This window comes from Oncorhynchus gorbuscha, linkage group LG08 (genome assembly GCF_021184085.1).
Source record: "Oncorhynchus gorbuscha isolate QuinsamMale2020 ecotype Even-year linkage group LG08, OgorEven_v1.0, whole genome shotgun sequence".
NCBI lineage: Eukaryota > Metazoa > Chordata > Actinopteri > Salmoniformes > Salmonidae > Oncorhynchus > Oncorhynchus gorbuscha.
In genome coordinates, this window is record NC_060180.1 from 26,561,974 (window position 1) to 26,574,349 (window position 12,376).

Genomic DNA, 12,376 nt, shown 5'->3' on the forward strand with positions numbered 1-12,376 from the left:
CATTCTCTGGCAACAGCTCTGGTGGGCATTCCTGCAGTCAGAATGCCAATTGTGCGCTCCCTCAAAACTTGATGATCTTGGCAAAAGATAAATAATCTGGTTTGCGCTTAGTGGAACTGTCATTTGTTTTTCAACAGGACAATCACCCATCACACCTCCAGGCTGTGTAAGGGCTATTTGACCAAGAAGGAGTGATGAGTGCTGCATCAGATGACCTGGCCTCCACAGTCACCCAACCTCAACCCAATTGGGATGGTTTGGGATGAGTTGGACCGCAGAGTTTAGGAAAAACAGCCAACAAGTGCTCAGCATATGTGGGAACTATGTGGAAAATAATTCCTCATGAAGCTGGTTGAGAGAATGCCAGGAGTGTGCAAAGCTGTTATCAACGGTGGCTACTTTCAAGAATATAAAATATATTTTGATTTGTTTAACAATCTTTTGGTTACTACATAATTCCATATGTGTTATTTCATAGTTGCGATGTCTTCACTATTATTCTACAATGTAGAAAATAGTAAAAATAAAGAAAAACCCTTGAAGAGTAGGTATTTCCAAACTTTTGATTGGTATTATATGTGATGTATAGACACCATGGACAGTATGTGGATTGAATATATAGTATATCTGAAGAATACATGGATAGAATAGTACATGTACAGCAATAGTTGAGTAGGATGGACGTGGCTACAATACAGTATATACATATGAAATGGGTAAAACAGTATGTAAACATTATTAAAGTGACCAGTGTTCCATTATTAAAGTGACCAGTTATTTTGTCACCCAGAGTCACATTTTCCAAGCCATCCAGCACACACAATATTCTACCTAGGGCAGGTTTTTTTTTAAAGAAGCAAAGAGTTTGGTCTGCTTCGTGTATTTATTTTTGGAAATTATATAGCGATACTGATATTGTCACAGCCCTAGCACTAGGCAGGTGAAATAGGGGCAAGTTTGAGGTAATAATGAAAAGACAGAAATGCAGTCTTTTCCCCAAGGTGAACTCGGTCTCAAGTGTTACACAGGACATTGCGAACGCATAATGTACTGAACGTACAGACAATACATCTGCTCCTCTTCCTACAGTGAGATTTTCACTGCAGAGAAATGACTGCAGCTCATGGAGGAGCTCAAACTGGCTCAGCATTCAAATGAGAGCAGGGGAGAGATAGGGAGAGAAGAGTATGTGCGTATGTACACGTGCCCGTGTGTGTGTGGGTGGGTGTGTGGAGATGAGTGAGAACGGCTCACCGTCTAGAGCCTCCTTGAGCTCGTCTTTGGTCCAGGCCACCTCTGTCATCAGCAGACGCAGGTAGTACATGGCATGTTGATGGGGTTGCTCTGCTCTGAAGTTGTTCAGTGACCTCATATACTGGAAGAGCGGTCAAAGGGCAATAGGGGTCAACGTTCAGCCAAATCATATCAGGAGTTAAACACAATACAAGGGTAGTTTGTGTGTGCCATGGGGTCAAACACAATAGCAGAATCAAACAGTCAAAAACCAACATCAGCTTCGATCCGTTATGATTTCATAGCCAGAGTAGTTTTAAACTGGGCGGCGGGGCTCAGCTTACCGCTTCCTTGATGATGTCAAAGCGTTTCTCATCAATCTCAAACGCGGCCATCTTCTCAATGATCTTCTTCAGCAGGATGTGCTGCTTGTCATTGTAGCCCTTCACTGAGAGCTGTGGGAAGGAGATGGAAGGAAGAGGAAAAGAAAAAAGGGTGAGCATAACGATATGGCATAGAGCCTGTAGGAAAGAACAGTAAAATTTGTGTACAGATGAATAAACAGCCCTATCGGTTAGGGAAACTAAAGGTAGTAGTGTTTTAGACCAACCTCTCAAACCTCTCCTCCTGCACTGGCCCTTCCTCTAGGACAATGACTCCACTCAGCATAATGCCAACCACTATCTGTCAGAGGACACGGAGTGCTGGCTGAGTCCTGAGTACAGTCTGTGAAATGGCCCCTCACACACACAGCAGAGGGAGGCAGGCTGGGCCATGAAGGTTCCTCTGCTGTGACTTTCACTGACCGCGCTAGCATCCACGCTAATGACTGTGGCATCACACACTAGCCCGTAAGCACAGAGTTCCAACCCTGCATTGCTGCCACTGCAATGACCATATTATGGGTCTGTAGCCAACTACTCAACTCTACAAAGCAAGCATTGCTCATTACCATCAACTGCAAATGCATTCCCCTTATTCATCGAGTTCTGTGACCAACTAACAATAAGTGATGCAGTGAGTGGTGTGTATGCGTGTAAATTTACCAAACCAACACCACCATGCATAGGCAGAGCCCGGTCAAGGTTATATGAAGCTCTGCTTTACAATATCATCCAAACATTCAGGCCCCTTCATGAATCTGAAATACCCTCAGGCTACAGCGTTTCGCTCTTGCAATCACCCTCTACCTCCCCTTTCTCGTTCTCGCTGACACACACATACTGACACCAGTTAACTGTAAATCTCTTCCAACATCATTACCCTTGATGAGTCCCCAGTTAGTTTGTGCCGACGCAACTGTATTACTGGTGAAGCTCTGAAAACCTTAATACAAAGATAAACACCCCATCATAAAGTTAGCTCGGTATGTGTGATTGACCGGACTAGAGAAACCAAAGCATCATTTCCACATGAGCATCAACCCATGAGGGATTAGCCTTTAAAATGTATAATCCATGTCTTAGGTAGTCTCTTATTTTTGACCTTGGTATCACATAAGTGGTAAATAACAAACAGGCAAAATATCCTCATGACTAGTACTATGCTTCCTTCTGTACACAACAAGCTACTGTTTCACAGAGGTAGGCCTAGTTTGGATGTTAACCAAATGTGAGAGGAGGTCCATTTAAAGAGTGAAGCCAAACCACCACAAACCAAAGTTCGAAAGGAGCAGAGAGTGTGAGAGAGAAGACGAGCATCATTGGGCAAATGGGCATCTCGATTCTCCATTTAAGCAAAAACATAGAAAAACCTCATTCCAATACTAAGCGATATATGAAGATAGTTTCAAGGACCAATTCAAAGGAGCTTGCAAACACTATTAGCTATATGTACAATGCCAGCTCCAGTCTGGAACCTGCTATTGGAATCATGAGTCTGCAGAACTTATAGTACCTACACATTTTTCAGAGGATAAGCAGTATTTTCAGCTTTATTCCTTTAGGACATATGAAGGAGACACTTACTGTTCTACTATCTGGCTGACATTGACCGCACAGAGAATTTTGAAATGGATGCCAAAGATAAATTAAAACAACAAAATTTGAGAGAATGTATGAAGTTCTATCTAGGTGTATTAGATGGGATGTGTTTTCGGAGTGATTCAGTGAAATCAACGGGGCCAAACGTATCCTTCAAGACAGGCAGTCTGCTGATATTATAGTTCATATTTTGACCCAGAACTGATCAGTTGAACTTACTCTGTTGTCAGATAAGTATTGGATAAATTCATAGTTGATGTTCAACTTCATATCACTTAAACGGCATTCCTTGAAGACTACATTTGGCCATCCTTGCAGTGAAACCACAAGTCCCTACATAAACGGAGAGAACATAGGAAAGGGGACCTTCTAGGACCTCCCCATCTTCCTACAGACAGACTAACACACAGAAACAAATAGCGTAGATAGACGGAAGACAGTCTTCCACACTCAGAACCTTAAGATGGATAAATAAGAATTTGTAATAACTGGACTTGCACCAAGTTAAATAAACATTTCAAAAAGATGGGCCGTCCCTCTTTTCCCCTAGCTATTAGGGGGACTGTCAGACGGACACTGTACTTACGGGGATGGCATTCTTCCCTGAGGCTGCCATAGACCAGCCCGGCAAGGCTGGCTGCATATGTATACTCTGCAATCATCCTTCAATAACCTGAGAAACAGATCAGTCATGTTGCAGTGCAGGGGGTCTGAGTATAGGTAGTGACCCCAAAAAATGTAATAAACATGATTGTTGGTAGGGGAGGTGGGATAACGTGGTCAAAAAGACAGAGCAGCGTGAGAAGATTGATTAAGAAGAGTATGTATATGCAGCCTCGCAACCGGCTTTTCTGTCCACCAACGAGGGATGGAGTACTTTGCCACTAAATGGTAGGTTAATGCTATGGCTACAACCACTACTACTTAGTGTCTATCTCCCATTCCTTTGTATCAGATTAAAAAATAATAATAACTGTCTCTGACAGAGGACTGTACCAAATTACTTTTTAAAGTTCATACCCAAACAGTGCCACCACGAATGGGAAACGAACAACTGTCAAGTCTAGCATTTCTGACGAGGCGGTTTCAAAGAAGAAGAAAGGATGAAGAGGAGGATGCAGCCAGGGCTGATATGAAGGCCCAGGTTGAGAATGCATGAGGGAGGAACAGATGGGTTTGGGATCACGGTGGCGTGAGGGCGATGGGGAATTTGAATACTTACATACATCCCATAGATGGTATTTTGGAGGTCATAGTTCAAGCCGGCGAGCTCGGCTGCATATGCATACTCGTTGAGGGAGTCCTTGAGGAGCTCCAGGTACAAATAGGCCATGTTACAATGTATTGGGTCCACATACGCAAACGGGCTGTAGAAAAAAATGGCAGTGATGAATCAACTCTTAGCTACAACACAGCTAGACATCTCTCTCTAAATCACTGTCACTGAAAAACAAAAAGTAGCCATGTTGCTTATACATTCATTGATTAATTCAAGGGAAGGGATCAGCAGGACACGTGGTATTCCATGTGGTCCTTCCTAATACGATTTCAAATAGCAGTATTTGAGTCCTATAACTACAATTGTTTGTATGAGGAAAATACAAAAGATGTTCCAAGTTTCTAAGATGACGATGTGATACATGGGCTGTGGTTTGTCTACCAACCTGAAGAACTCAAAGTTCAGGCATGCCTTTGGTAGGAAAAACTTGTCATCCTGCTTGAACCACACCTTGCTCATAGCGGTGTCCTAGGAAAAAGAGGGAGAAAAAGCATGATTACATTAGCAACAGATTCCAACGAGGGTAAAAGGGCATGCAAAAAGTATATGAAGATATCAGCCTGTAGTACTTGTTTTTAAGGAGGTAGATCAAATCTCTACAACTGCTTTTGAACTTTGTTGGGTTGTGAACCGCAGTCAACAATGTACTGTAATACTGAAGCTAATAGCTCAAAAGAGATTCCAACCTGTCAGCAGTAGTTACCACATACATCCTCTGATCAGAACACCTTGACAACAACAGTACTAAATACTTCTCAATCCTGACACCATTTCCTCATTATCATATGAAAGTTTATGAACAAATTCAGACACCTGAAACATGCAGCTACGCTTTCAGTTCAGTCTAGCTGCTTGGTGAATGAAGTAAAAATAGTTTGATAAATGCAACACCCTGACATTTCACATTTTAGTCAATTAGCAGATGCTCTTATCCAGAGCGAGGCTTACCTTGATTAGAGTGGGAGCGGAGGGAGAGTCCTTCTCCAGAGGGTAGATCTCAAAGCTGGTGGGAATGAACTCGTTCTTCATGGGCAGCTTGAACTTGCCATTGAGGTCAGCGTTTCCCCATTTCTGAAACACAGACAATTTAGCTAGTCCTCCTTGCTAAGTTAAGGGTTGGGAATTTATTGAAGCATGACTAAAGGCTTCTACACATCTATCCAACTATAGCCAATAAACTATAGATGATGCAACTCAGACGAACTGTCCCAGGCAGATTCTACATGACGCAGGATCAACTATGTCCAGTGGCAACCAACTACACACTAGGGTTTGGCAGTATACCAGATTTTGAAATACCCATAGCATGATTTTCAATACTGTCAAAACCATTTATGAAACTTTTTTTACTTAGCTACTTTTAAGTGAATAGCTACAGGTTACAAGAAAGCAGATTGCATTCTTCATTTAAAAAGTCACATTATTTTTCATTGTAGGGTAAATCTGTTTGAATTTAATCCGTTTTTGACAGCATCCCCTTTGATTTAAATAGACATGTTCATACATGTCTGGCCATGGAAGAAGTGTTCAGAAAGTGATATTTTTTAACCTGAATACCAAAACATTCAGGTGATAAAAGTGCTCAAAGTTGACCCATTTTGGATACCCCACTATACCATGAGACATCCACATCTTCATCACTTGAAAATAGTTAGGTTGAGTTCGATATCTTTAAAAAGCTTACAGGGTTGTGTGTTATGCCCGCTATCGGTTGAGAAACAACATGCTCTTGAATACAGGGTGGGGGTGTCATTTCAAATCATAGAAATAGAACGTATAGAATGGACCTATCCCTTCAGACAACTTCAGTTTAGCTGGTATACCATTGAAATTGACATTTTAACTTCTAATTACTAACACAAAGATGGTGTACATGTGTATTTTGTCTATATTATTTCAATAGGTTTCCTATGGAGGATTGACACCAATTTCAAACGTATTCCCATTTAAGTCAACATCCAATGATGTGTGGACCTTCAACCATCTTTGTGGTACCATTTGAAAGTTGAAATTTCAATTAGAGTACATTTAATCAGCCAAAACATGACACCCACCCTGTATTCAAGAGCATGTGTCTCAACTGATGGTCGGGCACAACAAAAACCTCATGATGTTGAACAGGGTCTAAACTACAACATGCAAATATGGAGAAAAAAAATCTTGACTTGACGTGATTTTTGATCATTTCCGTTTAAGGTGTAAACAAAATAGTTTGACAACCCTGTTTGTAAGCTTTTAAATTATATTTCAACTGTTTAACTTCACCAGTGATGAAGACATGGATGTGTCATGGTATGGTGTGCAAAATACAGGTCAACTTTGAGAATCTTTTATACATTTTATATCTTGAATAGTTTGGCATTCTGGTCCAAGAAGTCACTTTCTGAGAACCTCTACAATGGGAGAAAAAAAATGTATTGAAGGTTTTGTTCAAATCAAAAGGGGTGCATTCAAAAAGTGATTGAATTCAAAATGGATTAATAAAGCTTGCTGAAACATTGGATTGACCCAGTCACATGTTTTGTTTACAAAGAGCACAAATGGAGCAACTTTCATGATTCACTGTTGTACAGCATACATGAGGTGATCAAGTTATATAATTCACTACTAAATGTTAAGCAAAAAAATGTAATACATGGACATTTTAGACATTAGATAAAATCATCCCGAGGCTGAATCTAGTTCATTATCCCTGTTCTAAAATGTGCTACATACTCTACAGCTGTGCATTTGGTTGGCTAGATATCAAGATCAATAGATTTGAACAGCAGAGAATATTATCTGTCCTGAATCAGAATTTGTTTTGTGCATGTCTAATACTCAAAATGTAATATTTGTTTTGTATGTGCAGCAAACTGAGTAGCCTTCTGAGATACTTGTATAACTAACTTAAAATGAGCTGGATTGTCTTGTCTTTATTATTAGCTTGTTCGCTTGCGGTCTTCAGCATTTAGCTAGAATCCGCTTTAGGAATTCTCTAGTACTTTGTTAGTATTTTGGTAAGACACACATTGGGCTTTTAGGGGTATAAAAAAATAGCACCCCTCTGTGTGCTATGCAATTAATGCAGTCTACCGTGATACGGTACAAGGGCGGTATAAAAGCGGGGATTTTTCTGCCATTGAAATTCTTTCCGGGTCACCCATGTCCAAAGTGTAAAAAAATATATACAAAAATAAAATGTTATATATATATATATATTCAAGGATGGAAAAACAATCAGTGTAAACTTTATGGCTAAAACCAGATATAAAGTATGTAGAAGAGACAATGGGCCTTTATATTTGTTTTATAATATAATCTTTGAGAAATAACAATCACCAAAATAAAAGATAAGACAGTCATGGAGAATTGAAAATTCATTGTTTTGGAATTTATCAGTATTGATTTTGTCATTATGTTTGAGCAAACGAGCACTGCATTAGCCATGGGAAAAATTCAGGAAATTAGCTTTGAAAATGCAAAATCTCAGCTCAATGGCAAACTGTAGAATTAAAGGAAATTAGCTGAAAAACGCAAAAATGTGTCCACAATGTCAAGATGGGGGCCTTTAAAATTCAGCCGTGCCGAAGGGACGACCACATCCATTGCCACAACCCCTGCCATAACCACCACATAAGCCCTTTTTTGATCCTGAAAAGGCATGGAAATCTCAATAACAAGGCTGATTCTTTAAAAAAAGAAATCCAGATTATTATTTTTTATTTTATTTTATTAAAACATACACAGACTGTTGTTGGCTGTAGATACAGTGCCCTCAGAACGTATTCAGACCCTTTGACATTTTTCACATTTTGTTACGTTACAGCCTTATTTAGTCTGCCTGGGAGCAAGACATCCTGGTCCGTGACTGGGCTGGTTTTCTTTTTGTAATCCGTGATTGACTGTAGACCCTGCCACATACCTCGTGTCTGAGCCATTGAATTGCGACTCTACTTTGTCTCTATACTGACGCTTAGCTTGTTTGATTGCCTTGCGGAGGGAATAGCTACACTGTTTGTATTCGGTCATGTTTCTGGTCACCTTGCCCTGATTAAAAGCAGTGGTTCGCACTTTCAGTTTCACTAAAATGCTGCCATCAATCCACGGTTTCTGGTTTGGGAATGTTTTAATCGTTGCTATGGGAACGACATCTTCAACACACGTTCAACACACGAACTCGCTCACCGAATCAGCGTATTCGTCAATGTTGTTGTTTGACGCAATACGAAACATATCCCAGTCCATGTGATGGAAGCAGTCTTGGAGCGTGGAATCAGATTGGTCGGACCAGCATTGAACAGAGCTTCTTGTTTTAGCTTCTGTCTGTAGGCAGGGAGCAACAAAATGGAGTCGTGTTCAGCTTTTCCGAAAGGAGAGCGGGGGAGGGCCTTATATGCATCGCGGAAGTTAGAATAGCAATGATCCAAGATTTTGCCAGCCCTGGTTGCGCAATCGATATGCTGATATAATTTAGGGAGTCTTGTTTTCAGATTAGCCATGTTAAAATCCCCAGCTACAATGAATGCAGCCTCAGGATATGTGGATTCCAGTTTGCAAAGAGTCAAATAAAGTTAGTGTGACCACACCACGTCTCGTTAACCATAACGCATATGTCCCCCTGCCCCTCTCCTTACCAGAATGATGTTTGTTTCTGCCGGCACGATGCGTGGAGAAACCAGCTGGCTGCACCAACTCCGATACTCTCGAGTGAGCCATGTTTCCGTGAAGCAAAGAACGTTACAGTCTCTGATGTCCCTCTGGAATGCTACCCTTGCTCGGATTTCATCAACCTTGTTGTCAAGAGACTGGACATTGGCGAGAAGTATGCTAGGGAGTGGTGAGCGATGTGCCCGTCTCCGGAGTCTGACCAGAAGACCGCTTCTTTTCCCTCTTTTACGAAGTCGCTTTTTGGGGTCGCCGGCTGGTATCCATTCCGTTGTCCTGGGTGAAAGGCAGAACACAGGATCCGCTTCGCGAAAGTCATATTCTTGGTCGTACTGATGGTGAGTTGACGCTGCTCTTATATTCAGTAGTTCTTCTCGACTGTATGTAATGAAACCTAAGATGACCTGGGGTACCAATGTAAGAAAAAACCCACATAAAAAAAAAAACTGCATCGTTTCCTAGAAACGCGAAGCGAGGCGGCCATCTCTGTCGGCGCCGGAAAGATGAAGAGCAAAGTACAGAGAGATCATAATGAAAACCCGCTCCAGAGTGCCCAGGACCTATTAAAGCCTTCCACAAAAGCTTTTTTAACATCATAAGCTCTGTCGAGTTAGTGGCCCAAGGCTTTATTTCAGAAAGGTGAATTGAGAACATTCACATTGCTAGTGTCAGTCTTACTGCAAAATTACTATCAAAACTTCACTATTGCTAAACCGTCACACATTTGAACCCCGATTCTACACTGAATAGAAAAAAAGTCTGCACATTATTGAGCAACCTGTGGCTTTACACATCATTCACTACTGGGGTGTTGACAGCGGATCATCAGTGCCTTACTAATAAAATAAATGGCTTGTGGGTAATGGTATGATAAACCTTAGATCATTTAGGGAATGTGTGACAGCAATTGGATAGACTGACTATTCCTGGAGAATCTGCCGTTCAAACAACAAAGAAGCAGACAACGCCAATTGTTTCGGTATGTGGCTGGAAAAATGTAACCACTCAAATTTATACAGAGCTATGGATGCAAGGACTGACAATCCATAATATCAACATAGCCTCAAAACTATACAGAGTGCATTCACAATTACATTGTTTACAAACAATGGAGTAAAACAGGCTTATTTGTTGGTTTCTGAAGGGGAACACAAGTTGAATTAAGCTCACAAGGCATTTATAAGATGTTCATCAAGAATCAGTGGGTATACAGTAGCAGTCAAAAGTTTGGACACACTCTTGGCATTCTCTCAACCAGCTTTATGAGGTAGTCACCTGAAATTCATTTCAATTAACAATTTATTTCCTTAATGCGTTTGAGCCAATCAGTTGTGTTGTGACAAGGTAGGGGTGGTATTCTGAAGATATCAAATAGGGCTAAAAGCCCAAGTCCATATTATTGCAAGAACAGCTCAAAAAAGCAAAAAGAAACCACAGTCCATCATTACTTTAAGACATGAAAGTCAGTCAATCTGGAAAATATCAATAACTTTGAAAGTTGCTTCAAGTGCAGTTGCAAAAACCATCAAGCTGTATGATGAAACTGGCTATCATGAGGACCGCCACTGGAAAGGAAGAGCAAGAGTTCCCTCTACTGCAGAGGATAAGTTCATTAGAGTTACCAGCCTCAGATTGCAGCCCAAATAAATGCTTCACAGTATCAAGTAACAGACAAATTTCAACATCAACTGTTCAGAGGAGACTGCGTGAATCAGGCCTTCATGGTTGAATTGCTGCAGATGAACCACTACTAAAACCCACCAATAAGAAGAGACTTGTTTGGGCCAAGAAACACAAGCAATGGACATTAGACTGGTGGAAATCTGTCCATGTGTCTGATGAGTCCAAAAGTGTAATTTTTGGTTCCAACCGCCGTGTCTTTGAGACGCAGAGTAAGTGAACGGATGATCTCCGCATGTGTGGTTCCCACCGTGAAGCACGGAGGTGGTGGTGTGATGGTGCTTTGCTGGTGACACTTAACCAGCATGGCTACCACAGCATTCTGCAGCGACACACCATCCCATGTGGTTTGCACTTAGTGGGACTATCATTTGTTTTTTCAACAGTTCAATGACCCAACACACCTCCAGGCTGTGTAAGGGCTATTTGACCAAGAAGGAGTGATGAGTGCTGCATCAGATGACCTGGCCTTCACAATCAGCCTTACTCAACCCAATTGAGATGTTTTGGGATGAGTCGGACCGCAGAGTGAAGGAAAAGCAGCCAACAAGTGCTCAGCATATGTGGGAACTCCTTCAAGACTGTTGGAAAATAATTCCTCATGAAGCTAGTTGAGAATGCCAAGAGTGTGCAAAGCTGTCATCAAGGCTATTTTGAAGAACCTAAAATATATTTTGATTACTACATGATTCCATATGTTATTTCATAGTTCTACAATGTAGAAAAGAGTAAAAATAAAGAAAAATCCTTAAATGAGTAGATATGTCCAATCTTTTGACTGGTACTGTATATTATTAATAAAAAAATTGGTGTAGTAATTGCAGAGTGCCAATTTAAGCATTGCCAATTGACGATTTAAAAAGACACCCAGTCAGATCAGGGTGAATCTCAAATCGGCCCTCTATTCCTTGTGTCCTTGTTTCCGCTCCTCTTACTGAAAATGCATTGAATGAAAATGTCAGAAGAATAAAATCCAATCTTCTACAATATGTTTTGAGGATAAGGCAAGGAGAGGACGTGAGGAGTCAAATATTTCTGAGATTCACCCATAGTGTGATGAGAATATGGAAAATCTGTCGAGTTTGAACGCATTTCAGTCTCACCTTGATGACTTCCTCAGAGATGGGCTCCTGTTTGTAGTGGGTCCCATACCATTCCTCAGTCTTGTCTGTCTGCCCTTCAAACGACTTTGAGACAACTGCGACTCTGCAGTGAGAGGACGGACAGAAACAGGTCTCATTATTAGCATTTATAAACCCCCTTGTCAGATCGTTTTAGAGTCAGACATACTCCATTTTCCCTGAGCTGCCTACGGAAGATTTGTTTCGCCCTTATGACATCAGCTCGAGTGCCTTCCATAGCAGTGTTCTATTTGTAGGATGCCAATAGTAGTGACTGAAGTAGAGTAGTAGTGACTGTAGTGGTAGTAATACTGTGGGTTCTGTAGCTCAGTTGCTAGAGCATGGCGATTGTAACGCCAGGGTAGTGGGTTCGATCCCCAGGACCACCCATACGTAGAATGTATGCACACATGACTGTAAGTCGCTTTGGATAA

The 12,376-nt window shown here is 41.2% G+C and overlaps 1 protein-coding gene across 2 annotated transcripts in view; it reads right to left on the reverse strand.

Annotated features, from left to right (window-relative positions):
* LOC124041415 (insulin-degrading enzyme) overlaps positions 1-12,376 on the reverse strand; it is a 53,222-nt gene that overhangs the window by 17,543 nt on the left and 23,303 nt on the right. For both annotated transcript variants that reach the window (XM_046358961.1, XM_046358960.1), the window contains exons 12-17: positions 11,925-12,027; positions 5,443-5,565; positions 4,880-4,962; positions 4,438-4,582; positions 1,578-1,688; positions 1,255-1,375 (exon numbers count right to left, since the gene is read on the reverse strand). In XM_046358961.1, the coding sequence (XP_046214917.1) occupies positions 1,255-1,375; positions 1,578-1,688; positions 4,438-4,582; positions 4,880-4,962; positions 5,443-5,565; positions 11,925-12,027 (686 nt within the window). The remainder of the gene's footprint in view (positions 1-1,254; positions 1,376-1,577; positions 1,689-4,437; positions 4,583-4,879; positions 4,963-5,442; positions 5,566-11,924; positions 12,028-12,376) is intronic.